The sequence below is a fragment of the Lutzomyia longipalpis genome, chromosome 1 (assembly GCF_024334085.1).
Source record: "Lutzomyia longipalpis isolate SR_M1_2022 chromosome 1, ASM2433408v1".
Lineage (NCBI taxonomy): Eukaryota > Metazoa > Arthropoda > Insecta > Diptera > Psychodidae > Lutzomyia > Lutzomyia longipalpis.
This window is the reverse complement of record NC_074707.1, coordinates 17997329-18013445: the sequence shown is the minus strand read 5'-3', so window position 1 is coordinate 18013445 and position 16117 is coordinate 17997329. Positions and strand designations below refer to the sequence as shown.

Here is a 16117-nt window from a genome sequence, read left to right as displayed (position 1 = left end):
CCATTTATTAAATATACCTACTTGCTTATTAACCCTTTGAGGACCATTCGACTTTTTTTTTCCTTGGATTTGAATATTTTTTAAATATTTGTTCAGTACTTATCTAGAAAGAACGAAATAGTATTCAAAGAAAGTTTCCGGAAAGTCTCGTTTTGGCGCTGAATTTTACCGAATTTATCACATTTTTGTCCCAAAAATAAATAAAGCTTAACTAGAATAGTGAAGGAGAAAAGTTTATCTTCTAACAGAACATATTCTGGCAAGAAAATCACCCAAATTATTGAATTTTCCAGCACTTGACGGTAAATGTTTTAATTTTCTTATGAGCGTTATCTGTAAAAAAAATTGTTGTCTCTGTTTCGCTCATTGAAATTTCAATTAATCTATCGCTTATAGAGAGCGCCGTGATTTTTTTCTCTTCCAAAGAGAATTGGCTGATTTTCAAAAATCCTATAAAGCAATAAAATAGACAAAATACCGATTCTGGAAGTGGTAAAATAAAGCTTTTTTTTTACAAATTTTAAACAAAAAATCACCTGTCCTCTAAAGAAAAAAAATTAGAGAAATCAAAAAATGTTTTTCTTCTAAATTTTTTAACCTATTATGGCAAAAAACTGCCCAAAACATTAATTAGAAGTTATTTTTTAAATCATTTTTCATTTAGATTGTTGTATTCAGTAGTCCTCAAAGGGTTAAACGATCACATTTAGAGCATATTCATATTCATAGTCTTTCTAAAAATTTTAAAACCACAAAAAGATCTTCAAACCCTCAAAGGGTTAAACAAATAAATTTAAAATATCGATGAACTTCATTTATATTCTCTGAGACTTCCGTATCATGCTTTTGTAAAAAAAAAAACCTTTCATGCAGTAATAATTTTATCAAAATTAATTTATCCAAATATATAATTAACGTACCGCGCATTTTTTATTGCGTGACCAAAAATTATTAAAAATCTGTCACTTTTCTATGTAAAAATCACGTGGGAAGGAGGATTCATGTTGCGCCAAGGATAATGCGGGTGTTTTTAGCTGATTTAATTTCATCCGCAATCACTGCCCTTTGGACTCTTTGTTTGAAAAAAAAAAGCCACCAATTAGGGAAAATTGTGTTCTTCCACGAAACTGTCCTGGATGCCAGTGCGTCTGGTCATACACTCCATGAGGAAAATTTTTGGGCTTCAATCGCTTCAATGCTCAATGAGTGTAAGTTTTTCGAGTTAAATTGCCCCCTAAATGTTTCCAATCAATTTTATTGAATCATTCAATGTATAATTTATTCGGTACTATATATAAATATACGCCAAACAATACAAATATTGAGGAAGAGTCGTAAAAAATAAGAGGTTGTTCATTTGATGAAGCGAGAGGGGTGGGTGTAGTATATAAATTAATAAAAATAGATACAATATGTATAAATGTAATGATTTGTAGTACATAATATCAAAAAAATTATCTCCCTCTTTGCGCGCGAGATACTACGGGTTTTTTTTGCTATAACAACGCTTTTGACGATTTTGAAACAATTGCAACGAAAATTGATTACAAAAAGAATTTTTTGTGCTTTATCAAACACACGTCTCACGGTCATGGAAATAGTATTAATTTTTCATAACAATATTCCCTATACAAGAAATATACCTATATAGGTAGTATGTGTATATATGTAGTTCACAAGAGGAGGGAAGCAAACAGTTAGGAGCTGCGCGGTTAATTCTTCACAAAGAATCATCGTTCCCATGGTGAAAATGAATTATTTTATAAAAAGGCCCAGAGAAGAGTCACACGGAAAACATGGGAACTCTTTTGGTTGGTGCAATTTTGGTCTCAACTCTCCCACTCTTGTCCCCTGAATGACAAAACAAAGGGCACAAAGGGGGAGTTTACCAGAAGCCAGCTGAGAAGCCTCCGGGTGGGACTCTGCCACGCGATCCCTGCTGCTGGGTTTGCTCAGGCGGTGGTGCACCACCACTCTTGTCAGAATTCTTCTCCTGTGTCACTTCGGCAGCCTTCTCTGCTGCCTGTGGAGCGGCTTCCGTGGCTGCCTGAGCAGCCGGAGCAGCGGACTTTTCATTTTTCACCGGAGTGGGATCTGAGCCACCCATGCAACCGAACAAATTCGATGAGTTCTGCTGATCGTACTTGGGGCGCGGCGGATTGGGGCGCACCTCTTCATCACCGCCGAAAGACAGCACAGACCCACCGCCCGGGGGCTTGAGAACTCGCGATCCAGAGCGGTCTCCCAATCCAATGGTCACGTTGGTTGATGTCATCTTTGCACCTGTTATGGATGAAAGATGTTCTCATTCGCGGAAAAAAGAACAAAAAGCAAACAAAAGGTGTGGTTTCGTCACTTTTCACACACTTTTCCTTCCCATTTCCTCTCAATTTCACAACGAAAATCTCACCAAAGGATTTTTCTTACCTTTTGAAGTGGATTTAATGTGATTCACACAGAAAAACTTGGAGAAATTCAGGGAGAAAAAAATCTGTGGCTTTCACTTTGCGCAATTTTCAGTGAACTGAGGTTTTTTTGTGGCGTCGCACCATTAAACGAATTTTTTGTTAGGGTGGTGGATAATCCTACGACATGTTATGTAACGGAAATTTTTTAAATTGAATATCATGCAGTTGAATGTTTTCAATTTTCTTCCACTTTGAAAACTATTTTCTCGCTTTTACGGTATTTTTGTGCATTTCTTGAACACTTCCGCGGTTTTCTGGGCAGAAAACTCGATTTTTATTATTTTTACATAATAGGCGCCAAAAGTATTTTGGCGCCTATTTGAAAATCCATTTTTCCCTGTTGCGATGCAATTTTCCAAGGGGATGGTTTAACCTCATTTTCAGTGAAGAAAAGTCACTTTTTGTTGAACAAAATGTATGAGGAATTCTCGAATCTCGCTCAATCTCGACCGATTCCCGAGAAATACTTTAACTTTTTTTATATTAATAATGTTATTTCGATGATGAGAAGGGATCAACCGAGAGCTAAATGTACTTTCGATTGCAAGTGGAATTGTGCAAACTGATCCCTTATTTTGATCGGAAGAACCTGCTGCCTCACTAAAAGTACTGATTTCTCGGGGTTGGGCATCACCCTGCAATTTTCTGACTTTTCCACCACGGAAAGGTTTATATGCTGCCCTCTTAGTCCAGGAAACTCAATTTTCTCGAAAAATTCGTCGGAAAACGCAAGAAAATCGGAAAAACAGCGTCGCGAACATGAAAGATAGAGCTGGTATGTCGGGTATGCCTATACGCAGTACCGAAAAATATTGCATCAGTAAATTCAATACATTGTCAGCCGGGTTGCAATCAGATGAGGGCCAAAGTTTGACATCTGTCAAAGTTTTGCAGTATAAAAAGTTTTGTTTTTGGTGCATTTTGTTCGTCATTTTCCAAGCAAATTCTCTCGAGGATGGACGGAAACGAGAGCAGGAACAGTGGTGACGAGAGATACGTTCTGTTCAAGCAGGATGATCTCTTCTCGGATAGTTTTCCGCTAATGCGTGAAATTCGCCGTCAAGGAAAACTCTGCGATGTAACATTGAAGGTGGGTGGTTATTTTTCATTGTGATTTTCCGCGCATCTTGCTAATTTTCCGTATTCTGTTGTGTTTTTCCAGGTGGACGATCACTCCTTCTCGGCACACAGGATCGTCCTGAGTGCTACAATACCCTACTTTTATGCCATGTTCACCAATAATATGGCAGAGAGTCGCATCAAGGAGATTACGATGAAAGAAATTGAGCCACAGTGAGTATTCCTGGGGGTTTTTTGTTCCCTAAAAAATTGTTTTTACTTTTATTTTCCACCCTTTTTAGAGCTCTGGAAAGTCTGATCAACTTCGCGTATTCGGGCACTGTGAAGATTGACAGCCAAAATGTTCAGGGACTCATGGTGGGTGCATCATTTCTGCAGCTGAACAAAGTCCGGGATGCCTGTGCGGATTTCCTCATTTCCAAGTTCTCCGCACACAATGTTCTGGGTATCCGGTACTTTGCTGATTCACTGAGTTGCACACACCTTGTTTCGGCGGCAGATAAGTTCATCAATCAGTATTTCTATCTTGTGGCGGAATCCGATGAGTTCCTCGGGCTGTGCTTTGAGGAACTCATTGATCTCGTACGAAGGGATGAGCTGAATGTTCCGTCAGAGGAGAAGATCTTCGATGCGTGCATGAAGTGGGTGAAGCACGAGAATTCACGAACAACTCTTCTGCCGCGTGTTCTTGCCAATGTACGGCTACCGCTGCTCTCGCCGCAATTCCTGGCCGATCATGTTGCCACGGAAGAACTCATCAAGACCTCCCATCAGTGCCGGGATCTCGTGGATGAGGCCAAAGATTGCCATTTGATGCCCGAAAGAAGGGCCCTCGTACAAAGCTACAGAACAAGGCAGCGGCATTGCAATGCAGTTGGGTACATTTATGCTGTCGGCGGACTCACCAAGTCCGGAGATTCAGTGAGCACGTGTGAGATTTACAATCCCATTAAGATGGAATGGACCATGGGAGAGCCAATGTCTACGCTACGCTCGAGAGTGGGTGTCGCCGTAACGGGAGGCAAATTGTACGCCTTTGGTGGCTTCAATGGCACCGAGAGGCTCTCCACGGTGGAAGTTTACGACCGGAAGATGCGAAAGTGGACCCAAGGCCGCTCGATGTTGTGCAAGCGCAGTGCCGTTGGTGTTGCGGCTCTCAATGACTTGGTGTACGTGTGCGGCGGCTATGACGGCGTTACATCACTCAATACAGGTGAGAAATAATCCATATATATGTACCTACTTCTGCAATTGCATGTCCAATGGTCAGTCTAGTGCTTTCCAAGGTTCCCTTCTTCCCACCACTTTCCGAAAGGAAACACGCGAGAGAAATGGATGGTTAAATTGGGTTTCAAAAAAAAAAGCTTTTTAATGTGTGAAATACACCACACAGTAGTAGATCATAAAAATTAACTTAATTGGCTGAATGGAGGAATTTATCTTTTATTTAATTTCTTTAAATTTCAACCAAATACCTCCAAGTACAATTGGTATCATATATTTGGGATTCAGCTGAAGCGTGTCCGATGTTCTTGCATCAACGTCAATTTCAAAGTCTTTTACGATAGCGAAAAGTGCGGCTTTTAGCTGGGCTTGAGCAAATTTCATCCCTAAGCAAGTTCTTGGTCCGTCGCCAAAGGGTATAAAAGCTCCCTTGTCCTTGTAAATTTTTGTCCCTCCCTTTTCGGGGGCAAATCTTTCTGGGATGAATTTATCGGGGTCTTCGTAGTATCTTGGATCGCGGTGAATACTGTAAATGGGTATGATTACGCTGTAGCCTTCCTCAAATGATCCCATTTTGGAGTTGTTTAGTCGTAGTTCACAAGTGTCTGTGCAGATTTTGCTCTTAAACGGACCAGGAGGATACAAACGAAGAGCCTCAGAGACAACTTGCTCAAGATACGGCATTTCCTGAATAACATCAAAAGTTATTTCGTCGTTGTCTTCAATAGTCTTCTTAATTTCATTCCTTAGTTTGTCCTGAATCTCTTTATCTCGTCCCATATGGTACAAAGCATGTGTTATGACTGAACCCACTGCATCAAATCCATCGAAAAACATTAGAATAACATGAGCCACCATATCTAAATCACTTAAATTCTTCTTCCTACGAAGCTCAAGGAGATAGGTTAGATAATCATTGTGGCTATCCTTGCTTCTCTGACGCAAATCAATAGCATCCTTCATGATTTTAAGGAAAAACTTCTCAACAACTTTGTTTACAATTGAAATTTTATAAATTCTCCTGAGTCTCGGAAGCATTTGAATTATAAAAAAGTATAAGAAAAGTTTAGTTGAAATGAGAATTTTCCTTCCCATTTCCCGAATTAGGGTTTCCCTACCGGATATAGTACCAGTATCTGTCCCGAAAGCGCAATTGCAAATTACATCTATGGCGTAATTTGAAAACATTTCATAACTATCAATAGCATCCCCATTTGCACGGAGGATAGTCGTCTTGAGATGTTCAGCTGTTTTTTGGAAGATAGGGTACATAGCTTTGATCTGAAATTAGGAGGAAGTGAAGCACCAAATAGGATACCTATTAATTAATGCACTTAATGCTTCTTTTGATGTTGCAATGAGAAAATTAAAGAAAACTCACTCGAATATGAGTAAAAGCAGTCGATAGTTCAGCTCTCTTCTCTTTCCAGTCTTGACCTTTTAACATGTAAGGATGAGCCGTCAAGATTGGATCTTTTTTCTGTGATAAAAAGAATAAGAATTGAAACAAGCAGGTGGAATGTCCTTTCAAGTACTTTAAGGGTTTTACAATCTTCTCACCTGATCACTCATATCAGAATATTCGTTATCATGGAAGTTTTTAAATTTAGTGGAAAGAACTTCTTTGGCTGTTCTTGCGTCGATTGCCAGATACTGCGGTTGTCTCATGTTGTAGATTCCCACGAAAGAGTATTGATCTTTGTATTCACTGGAATTTAAATAAAATCATTTATATTTATTGAGAGCCCCAGTGCTCTTAATAAGGAGGAAAAGATCAAGACAAACTTGTAGATTTTGTGAAAATCATAAACAGGGTGATGCTTCTGGAATAACATTCCAGGAAGGTTTCCACACAATATTTTGGGCTCAGGAGAGGGAATGCCTCTCTTATCCCAATGCTTGTAGTTCCATGTGAGGAAAAAGTAGATTCCACTGCCAATAACGAAGAGAATATAAACGATAACCAACATAATTTATCTTTCCACGAGAACAACTTTAATCTAACTGACTGATCTGACTCGAGACAAGACTCTTAATACGACAAGTATTGTAAAGAAAAAAAATTGTTAAAAAAAACGTGTAATCCTAAACGCGTTAATTAACATGATTTTTTCATGCTTATCTTATAAGGACGTTACTCATTGAGTTTTATTTGTTTTATTGTGGAAATATTTAGTGTCGGTGTACGATTAGGTAATATTTTAAAGCTAATTTCCTTGACATGAATATGAAATAGAATTAGGTCCGTAGAAATATTTGAATTTTATGATCATGATCTATTAAAGATTTACGAAATATTTATTTTTCGTGAAGACATATTTGCAATTTATATGTTTTATATGTTATATTTATTTTTGGTTCATTTATTTTATTTATAGTAATTTATTTATAAAAAAAGAAATCTTTAACAAAGAACATAAAAATTAACCTTGTCATGTTTATTTATTCTTTTTTACCATTAACATTAATAAGATATTTTATGATGCAGGAGGAATCTGTTTTCGAAAAGCCATAAAAAAGAATAGCACTAAAGCAAGTTCAATGCTGAAAAATCTAGACCATATCCGTTTACTTGCAAAATGTTCTAAGTCATTACCCTTTAGGTGCTGTTTTTTTCCTCTTGATGTTAAAGTTAACATTTTTCTTCAATTGACTAAAAAAATTCGTTTTAATTATTAAATCTAAGATTGATAAAAATTATAATTTTTACTTTTTTTTGTTTTGAAGAATTCAGAACATATTCTGAAGCCAAGATTTCAAGATCTGCATTTATTTTTTCCATGCATGCAATTTAAACTTATTTTTAAGATGAAAGACTATATTAATATCTCAAATATTTGGTAAAATATGTAGCTGTTACGCAAGTTAAAACATCGGTCAAACCTACTCAAATTACCCTTTAACGCGGTAGCGTCTGCAGTACAAATATTTAGCAAACTTCTGTACAAACTCAACATAAAAAACGAAAATAATGAAAGATTTATCTTTTTATTTCCTTAAATTTCAACCAAATTCCTCCAAGAACAGTTGGAATTAATTCCACAGGATTCAGTTCAAGTGTATCCGATGTTCTGGGATCAACATCAATCTCCAAGTCTTTCACAACAGCAAAAATTGCCGCTTTTAATTGGGCTTGAGCAAATTTCATTCCTAAACACATTCTTGGGCCGTCACTGAAAGGTAGAAAAGCTCCCTTATCTTTGTAAACTTTCGTTCCTCCCTTTTCGGGGGCAAATCTTTCGGGAATGAACTTTTCGGGATCTTCGTAGTATCTTGGATCGCGGTGAATACTGTAAATGGGTATGATTACGCTGTATCCTTCCTCAAATATTCCCATTTTGGAGCTGTTTAGTGGTAGTTCACAGGTTTCCGTGCACAGTTTACTCAAGAAAACTCCTGCAGGATGCAAACGAAGAGTTTCAGAGACAACTTGCTCAAGATATAGCATTTCCTGAACTACATCGAAAGTTATCTCTTCATGCTGCTCAATAGTTTCCCTTATTTCTTTTCTTAGTTTGATCTGAATATCCTTATTTTTTCCGAGTTGATAGAGAGCAAGTGTGATGACAGTGCTAGTTTGATCAATTCCATCAACTATGAATGCAATAACATGACACACCATATCAAAATCACTTAGATTCTTCTTTGCACGAAGATCAAGAAGGTAGTTTAGATGATCTTTGCGGTTATTCTTGTTCTTCTTACGCAAATTAATGGCATCCTTCATGACATTGTGGAAAAACTCTTCAACACCTTTTCCAACAACGGAAAACTTGTAAAATTTCTTTAGACTCGGGAATAACTGAACTACAATAAAGTATAACATGAGTCTCGAGGAAAATACAACTTTCCTTGCCATGTCTAAAATTGGGGCTTTCCCTCCAGACAAAGCTCCAGCGTCTGTTCCAAAGATACAATTACTAACGACGTCTATCGCGTAATGTGCGCACGTTTCATAACCATCAATAGTACCCCCATTCGCACGAAGAAAAGCCATCTTGAGATGTTCAGCAGTATCCTGGAAAATTGGGTACATGGTCTTGATCTGAAATTAAGAGAAAATTCTTGTGAAATTTTATAAATTCCTTTCGTGTGCGAGTTAATATTTTTAAACACACTCGAAGATGAGTAAAAGCCGGCGTCATTTCATTTCTCTTTTCCTTCCATTCCTGACCCTTTAGCATAAACGGATGACTTACGAAAATTGGATCTTTTTTCTGTTAAGACAATAAAAACATAATTTCAGTGCATTTATACTCAGGCTTTGTAAAATTCATTTCACCTTGTCACTCATATCTGCAAATTCATTATCATGGAAGTTTTTAAATTTGGTGATAAGAATATCTTTGGCAGTTCTTGCATCGGTTATCAAATACTGCGGTTGTCTCATACTGTAGATTCCCACGAAGGAGTACTGATCTTTGTAATTCCTTAAATTGGAATAAAATCACAGCTTTTTATTTTAGTTTTTTGAAGAGACTGAGCTCTTTGTAGGAAGAAACTAACTTGTAGATTTGATCAAAATCGTAAACAACATGTTTCTTCCCAAACACTGCGCCCTGAAGATTTCCACACAATATTTTGGGTTCAGGAGAGGGAATTCCTCTCTTCTCCCAATGCTTGTAATTCCATGTAAGGAAAAAGTAGATTCCACTGCCAATAACGAAGAGAATATAGAGTAAAAGCAACATATTTGAACTTTTCACGCGAGCGACTTCACTTTAACTGACTCGAGGCGTTAAATTCGGCAGGTATTGATAAGAAAGTTACAATTTTAAAATCATCTAATCCATGTAATCTTAAACGCATTAATTAAAATGAGTTTTTTTTTCATGATTGATAAGCCGCCAAAACATTGATAATGCATAAATCATAACTCGCAAGAGATATTCTCAAAATTTCGTTATGCAAGTTTTATTGACTTTTTTGTGAGACAATTTTTGGAGTATAAAAAGATAAAAATCAATAAACATACATTTTTATTCCCGTGACAATATTTATTTTATTATTTTCCAGTGAAAAAAGTAACATTTTTTATGTTTTTCATGTCCCGGATTATTATTATAAAGTGCTTAGGGGTTTTAAAAGTGGAAAATACTAACCCGGAAGGTTTCAGAATAATCAAGATTGCGTTTCAGAATAAAAATCTTCAGAATTGAGAATATTCTTTAAAATACTCGATAAAATGTATTGATGGTCTGCAAGTAAAACAGCACTAATATCAGTAACGAGGAATTTATTTTTTAATTTCCTTAAATTTCAACCAAATTCCTCCAAGAACAGTTGGAATAATTTCCACTGGATTCAGTTCAAGTGTATCTGATGTTTTGGGATCAACATCAATCTCCAAGTCTTTTACAACAGCAAAAATTGCTGCTTTTAGCATAGCTTCAGAAAATTTCATCCCTATGCACATTCTTGGCCCATCACCAAAAGGAATGAAAGCCCCTTTATCTCTGTAAACTTTTGTTCCTCCTTTTTCGGGGGCAAATCTTTCGGGAATGAATTTATCGGGGTCTTCGTAGTATCTTGGATCGCGGTGGATGCTGTAAATGGGTATGATTACGCTGTAGCCTTCCTCAAATGTTCCCATTTTGGAGTTGTTTAATGGTAATTCGCAAGTTTCTGTGCATATTTTACTCAAGAAAACTGCTGGAGGATGCAAACGAAGTGTCTCAGAGACAACTTGCTCAAGATACGGCATTTCCTGAACTACATCGAAAGTTATCTCTTCATGCTGCTCAATAGTTTCCCTTATTTCTTTTCTTAGTTTGTTTTGAATCTCTCTGTTCTTTCCCAACTGATAAAGGATTAGTGTGAGGACTGTGCCAGTTTGATCAATTCCATCCACTATGAATAGAACAACATGAGCCACCATATCGAAATCACTTAGATTCTTCTTTGCACGAAGATCAAGAAGGTAGTTTAGGTGATCTTTGCGCTTATTTTGATTTTTCAAACGCAAAGCGATGGCATCTTTCATTTCATTTAAGAAGAACTCTTCAACATCTTTTCCGACTGCGGAGAATTTGTAGATTTTCTTGAGACTCGGCAAAAACTGAACTGCCATAAAGTACAACAAGAATCTTGTGGAAAAAACAAATTGTCTTCCCATGTCTAGAATTTTGGATTTTCCATTGGACAAAGCTCCAGCATCTCTGCCAAAAATGCAATTACTAACTACGTCTATCGCGTAATGTGCGCACGTTTCATAACCATCAATAGTACCCCCATTTGCACGAAGGAGAGCCATCTTGAGGTGTTCAGCAGTCTCCTGGAAGATAGAGTACATAGCTTTGATCTGAAATTAAGAGAAAAAAAATTAAACTTTCTAAAACGCGGTTAAGTCTAATTCATTTAAACTTACTCGAAGACGAGTAAAAGCCGGTGTCATTTCATTTCTCTTCTCCTTCCATTCCTCACCCTTCACCATAAAAGGATGACTTACAAGAATTGGATCTTTTTTCTGTTAAAAAATATAAATTTTCAGTGCACTGATACTCGGGTTATATGAAATTAATTTCACCTTGTCACTCATATCAGCTACTTCATTATCATGGAAGCTTTTAAATTTGGTGATAAGAATATCTTTGGCAGTTCTTGCATCGGTTATCAAATACTGCGGTTGTCTCAAACTGTAGACTCCCACGAAAGAGTATTGATTTTTGTAATTCCTTAAATTAGAATAAAATCACAGCTTTTTATTTTTTATTTTTTTGAAGAGTCTGAATGCTTTCAGAGCTTTAAAGGACAAAAAGATCGAGACTAACTTGTAGATTCGGTCAAAATCATAAACAACATGTTTCTTCCCGAACACTGCGCCCTGGAGATTTCCACACAATATTTTGGGTTCAGGAGAGGGAATTCCTCTCTTCTCCCAATGCTTGTAATTCCATGTTAGAAAAAAGTAGATTCCACTGCCAATAACGAAGAGAATATAGAGGAAAAGCAGCATATTTGAACTTTTCACGTGAACGACTTCACTCTGACTGACTCGAGACGTTAAATTCGGCAGGTATTGATAAGAAATGTTTCATTTTAAAATCTTCTAATCCATGTAATCTTAAATGGAGCTTTTTCACGAATGATATGCTACACTAATTTTTGCAGTACAAAAGAAATACAAAAATATTTGAAAGCCAATAAATTCATACTAAAAGATTTATTTCTCAAAATATTATAATTTCTTTGATATAAAAATTAAGATATTAAATCGAAATATTTAAGACAAATAGTTTAATGATTAATTCAATGAAATTATTCACTTTCAAAAAAAAATATTTTTTTGGAAAAAGCGTTTTGTGAAGCAGCTGAAATGTATCCTTCCACATCTCTATAAATCTTTCTTTTAGAAAGGTATTTCGGGTAAAGTTACTTTACTCAGCTCACCATCCTGTATTTTCCAAGTCTCACCATTTTGGCCACTTTTTATTATCTCAACCGCTGCTTTTCCCACTTCAGTGGCACTAAAAAAGCATTTTTCATTAATTAATTTAAGAAAACATGAAATTTTATGTATTTATCGCAAAACAAAACCTCTGTACATGTTGAGAATCTCTTATAGCTGATAATTGTTCTTCATTTTTGCTCATAAAGAGATATTTTGAGGCAAAGACGCAATCATAGAGTTTGGACTCCGTTGCACTTGGGCAGAGGATTAGAAACTTAATTCCCAACTCCTCGCGTCCATGACTGACAGCACGTGTAAAAGAAATTACTCCGTGCTTTGTAGCACAGTAGATTGGCATTGTGCTGTAAGTTCCAAGTCCAGCTACAGAGGAAATATTCAAGATAATTCCACCCTTTCCTCTTCCCGTATCAACCCTCATGTGGTCAATTGCCAAGATAGTTGAGCCAATGACACCGCCAAGATTCACATTGATGACGGTTTCGTAGAGATTTTCATTGAAAATTCCCGCGCAATTCACCACAAGGTCCAAAGCTCCGACGTCTTCGGTAAAGTCAGCGTAGCACTTTTTGAGCTGCTCACGTGAACTCACATCTACTTTGAAGTATTTTATAGATGCACTGGGGTACTTCTTTGTCATCTCTTTTATGTCTTCCGGCAGGTCAGAATGAATATCAAGGGCGGCAAGATTCTTAATTCCATTCTTTAGGAGTTCTTCACAAATGGCCCCACCAATTGCACCAGAAGCTCCCGTAACAAGAGCGTTCTTACCTTCCAAGAATATTTTTTTCTTTTATTTTTTTTAATATGTTAAAAATGAGACTTTTCTTGTACAAATACAAATTCTCACTGCTTGTTGAGCCTCCTGAAATGGTTTGATTGCGTGTTGAGAGAGAGAGAGAATGAAAAGTAGATTATCAAACTTGAAAAGATAAGAGTCAAAATGCGAAAATTCTCTTCCAAATAATAATACACTCTGTCTATTTAAATGGATGGAAAATGTTGATAAATTGTTTAATTGGAAGGTCAAGCTACGGACAATCTTAACAAAAACACTTTTATGTGCAATATTTATGCATGTAAAATTGTTGTTTAAAATAATTCCATTAAACATAATGAAGCTTTTGATAAAAAAAGCTATTATTACAATGCAAAAGGATTTTATTCGAATATTGTGGAGTTTATTCGTTTCCGTTTGGGAAAACCTTTTAGAAGATAAAATAATTCGAGATTTATTTACAGTTAACTAACAAGATTTTCTCAAAAAAGAAGACAATGACGTCACATTTAAAGACCTGAAACATGTGCGCTGATGTTTCATCATTGATTTTTTTTCGAAATATTTTTCCAAAATCTTTCAATTTCCGGTCAATTGAATTTAAGTATAAAAGTATAAATTAATGTTTTCAAAAATATCTTGTAAAAATCACCAAGGAAACATCAGCGCGTATGTTTCACTGATGTAAATAGGCATAAACCTAGCAATGACGTTCCTTATAGCAGTTTTGAGCAAAATGCTGGTTTTTTCCCAACTTATTCTAGAGGAAATTGTTGATCTTTTAATTGAAATTGAGAAATTTCTCACACAAAAAAGAAAAAAAACTCATTTTGTAATTAATGTTTTATTACAATGCAATGGGAATTTTTGAGAATAATTAAAAAACATCTCTTAATTATTTATAGTTGAGTGCTACAATCCAAAGACAGATACATGGGCAACGGTAGCACCGATGATGAAGTATCGTTCTGCTGGCGGAGTCGCCCCACTTGGGCAGCATATCTACGCTCTGGGTGGTCACGATGGTCTCTCGATATTCGATTCGGTGGAACGCTACGACCCAATAACGAATACGTGGACCAAAGTCAAGCCGATGCTGAATCGACGGTGTCGTCTTGGTGTCGCGACGCTCAACAACAAGCTGTACGCGTGTGGCGGCTACGACGGCAACACATTTTTGAGTTCCGTTGAGGTAAATTAAATCAAAAGCTAACAAATGTTTAATGATTTATTAAAAATTCATTAACGTTGTATTTACCTACAGATGTACGACCCTGTCAAAGATACGTGGAAGCCGGTGGCGTCGATGAATGTAAAACGCAGCCGGGTGGCTCTCTGTGCCAATATGGGGAAATTGTGGGCAATCGGGGGCTACAATGGTGAGTCAAATCTCATGTCAATGGAGATCTACTGCCCGGAAACGGACACATGGACCTTCGATGCACCCATGTGTGCCCATGGAGGTGGAGTGGGAGTCGGTGTACTTCCCATGCCCTGAGATTATGCGACTTCAACCATTTATTTTTCTTCTTCTTGCTCCAAATGTGATTTTGATTTTTTTTACGACTGGAATAAGTTATAAAACTAAAATTATGAAGCATCGGTATCATTACTCCTATGCTATATGAAAGAAAGAAAAAGTACGAATCTCACAAAGTGTTTTATATTTATTTTTATTACTACTCCTCCAACACTGAGACTTTTGTGTTCATCCCCTTAGTGAAATTTCATTTAATAAAACACCCCACTATCAGTGTTCGAAGTGTAAAGAGAGAGGAGATGTGAAAAGAGTCGCAAAACTATTATTTTATGATGTATACACTGTGTTAGAATTAATTTAGCAAAAAAGGAGAATATATTAACTTTAAATTGTAGCACTGGGAAATTTATTTTGACGTGGTTTAATTCATCTTCCAGCGTTGATTGAAAGCTGTTTCCACCAAGAAAATAATTATATGTGATAACTCTGTTCATAGCTCGACAGTAGGGAGGTTTCCAATTGGCATTTATGTTGTTCTTGTTGCTCGAGTTCACATTTACATACATACTTACATAAAAGACTTCGTCATGAAGTATTTTTTTCTCTAAAATCTTTAATGTACGATGCAACTGAAGGAGAGTTGTCTAAGGAAGCAGGAACGTATGATTAAATAAAGCAGCTGACTGGATGAAAATACGGTTTGTAGTTCAAAAGCTCTAATTTTCAGAATTTCTGAGATTTGTTAGTTCACAAGAATTTCAAAGAATGAATTTTACATTTATTTATGGGTTTGAATGAAGAGAAAGCTTCATTGATTTTTAATTTTCACTTAGAGTCAATATTTGGACTTTTATGAGACGCTGGAAGTGACGATTTCTAATTTATAAGGTGCTTTTTTAACCACCTCATCGATCTAAAATAATTCCTTCCTTTTTCGGCGTCTCAGGAATGTTCTTTAGACTCAAAAAGCTCTCAAAAAGTATTAATTACAAACCCCTTGAAGAAAAATATTTCGCAGGCATTGAAGCTAAAAATCTCAACTGACTGAGCATTTTTAATTAAATTTCCATATTTTAATATACACAAACACAAGAATTTCCTTTTTCACTCCCACCGAATCTCTTTCACCCGTTTCAATCTCAATCCAATCGTTCTCAATGAAAACCGCAAAAGAAAATAAACAGAGAGTGGTTGCCAAATATTTTCCATCTGCAGCATTATTTGCGATGCAATCAACAAATTGCAAAAATAATTTTCAAGAGAGAATTCAATCACACAGAATTTGACCAAATTTTCCGGAGCTTCCGTGTGGAAATGATGTAATTTTGACGCAATATGGAGTTAATTGATTTGCACTTTAGGTCCTCGAGCGGCTATTTTGGCTTCGGGGTTGTGCGCACACATTTGGGCCCCTCCATGACTAATTATCATCCTATGAATATATAATGAGAAATCCCAATTTATGGGGAAGTACACTTGTGGCTTTTTTTGGGGCGGCAAACAATTGCCCTCGAGTTCCCACAAAGAATTTCAACGCAATTCAATTAATACATTCCCGAAGCTTTCGCAGCAACGTGGGGGTTTGTGCCTACATAGGGGCAAAAGTTCAATTGATGAAGGGAAAAACTTCTGTGCTGAAGGAATTTTATTGAGATTGTCTGTGATTTGTCAGAGATTAT

The 16117-nt window shown here is 36.5% G+C and overlaps 4 protein-coding genes across 4 annotated transcripts; 1 reads left to right on the top strand and 3 right to left on the bottom strand.

The window, feature by feature from the left end:
- Window positions 1-1237: 1237 nt before the first annotated feature.
- LOC129795204 (jupiter microtubule associated homolog 1) lies at window positions 1238-2604 on the bottom strand. The gene is made up of 2 exons (XM_055836294.1): window positions 2428-2604; window positions 1238-2283 (listed from the first exon to the last, which is right to left on the bottom strand). The coding sequence occupies exon 2, from the start codon at window positions 2273-2275 to the stop codon at window positions 1886-1888; it is 390 nt and encodes a 129-aa protein (XP_055692269.1). The 5' UTR covers window positions 2276-2283; window positions 2428-2604; the 3' UTR covers window positions 1238-1885.
- Window positions 2605-3304: 700 nt separating this feature from the next.
- On the top strand, window positions 3305-14832 carry LOC129795114 (kelch-like protein 18). The gene is made up of 5 exons (XM_055836159.1): window positions 3305-3558; window positions 3631-3761; window positions 3830-4761; window positions 13864-14150; window positions 14223-14832. Exons 1-5 carry the CDS (start codon window positions 3424-3426, stop codon window positions 14454-14456), a joined length of 1719 nt encoding a protein of 572 aa, XP_055692134.1. The 5' UTR covers window positions 3305-3423; the 3' UTR covers window positions 14457-14832.
- On the bottom strand, window positions 7546-9493 carry LOC129795133 (probable cytochrome P450 28d1). Its single transcript, XM_055836184.1, has 4 exons — window positions 9279-9493; window positions 9055-9202; window positions 8891-8989; window positions 7546-8817 (listed from the first exon to the last, which is right to left on the bottom strand). The coding sequence occupies exons 1-4, from the start codon at window positions 9461-9463 to the stop codon at window positions 7753-7755; spliced, it is 1497 nt and encodes a 498-aa protein (XP_055692159.1). The 5' UTR covers window positions 9464-9493; the 3' UTR covers window positions 7546-7752.
- On the bottom strand, window positions 9909-11757 carry LOC129795142 (probable cytochrome P450 28d1). The gene is made up of 4 exons (XM_055836195.1): window positions 11543-11757; window positions 11299-11446; window positions 11140-11238; window positions 9909-11073 (listed from the first exon to the last, which is right to left on the bottom strand). The coding sequence occupies exons 1-4, from the start codon at window positions 11725-11727 to the stop codon at window positions 10009-10011; spliced, it is 1497 nt and encodes a 498-aa protein (XP_055692170.1). The 5' UTR covers window positions 11728-11757; the 3' UTR covers window positions 9909-10008.
- Window positions 14833-16117: the final 1285 nt, after the last annotated feature.

Coding starts and splice junctions, on each gene's coding strand:
- LOC129795204 (XM_055836294.1), bottom strand. CDS start 2,275: ATGACATCAACCAACGTGACCATTGGATTGGGAGACCGCTCTGGATCG.
- LOC129795114 (XM_055836159.1), top strand. CDS start 3,424: ATGGACGGAAACGAGAGCAGGAACAGTGGTGACGAGAGATACGTTCTG. Junction 4,762..13,863: donor CGTTACATCACTCAATACAG/GTGAGAAATAAT, acceptor AATTATTTATAG/TTGAGTGCTACAATCCAAAG. Junction 14,151..14,222: donor CATTTTTGAGTTCCGTTGAG/GTAAATTAAATC, acceptor ATTTACCTACAG/ATGTACGACCCTGTCAAAGA.
- LOC129795133 (XM_055836184.1), bottom strand. CDS start 9,463: ATGTTGCTTTTACTCTATATTCTCTTCGTTATTGGCAGTGGAATCTAC. Junction 9,203..9,278: donor GATTTTGATCAAATCTACAA/GTTAGTTTCTTC, acceptor TTCCAATTTAAG/GAATTACAAAGATCAGTACT. Junction 8,818..8,890: donor CGGCTTTTACTCATCTTCGA/GTGTGTTTAAAA, acceptor TCTTAATTTCAG/ATCAAGACCATGTACCCAAT.
- LOC129795142 (XM_055836195.1), bottom strand. CDS start 11,727: ATGCTGCTTTTCCTCTATATTCTCTTCGTTATTGGCAGTGGAATCTAC. Junction 11,447..11,542: donor GATTTTGACCGAATCTACAA/GTTAGTCTCGAT, acceptor TTCTAATTTAAG/GAATTACAAAAATCAATACT. Junction 11,074..11,139: donor CGGCTTTTACTCGTCTTCGA/GTAAGTTTAAAT, acceptor TCTTAATTTCAG/ATCAAAGCTATGTACTCTAT.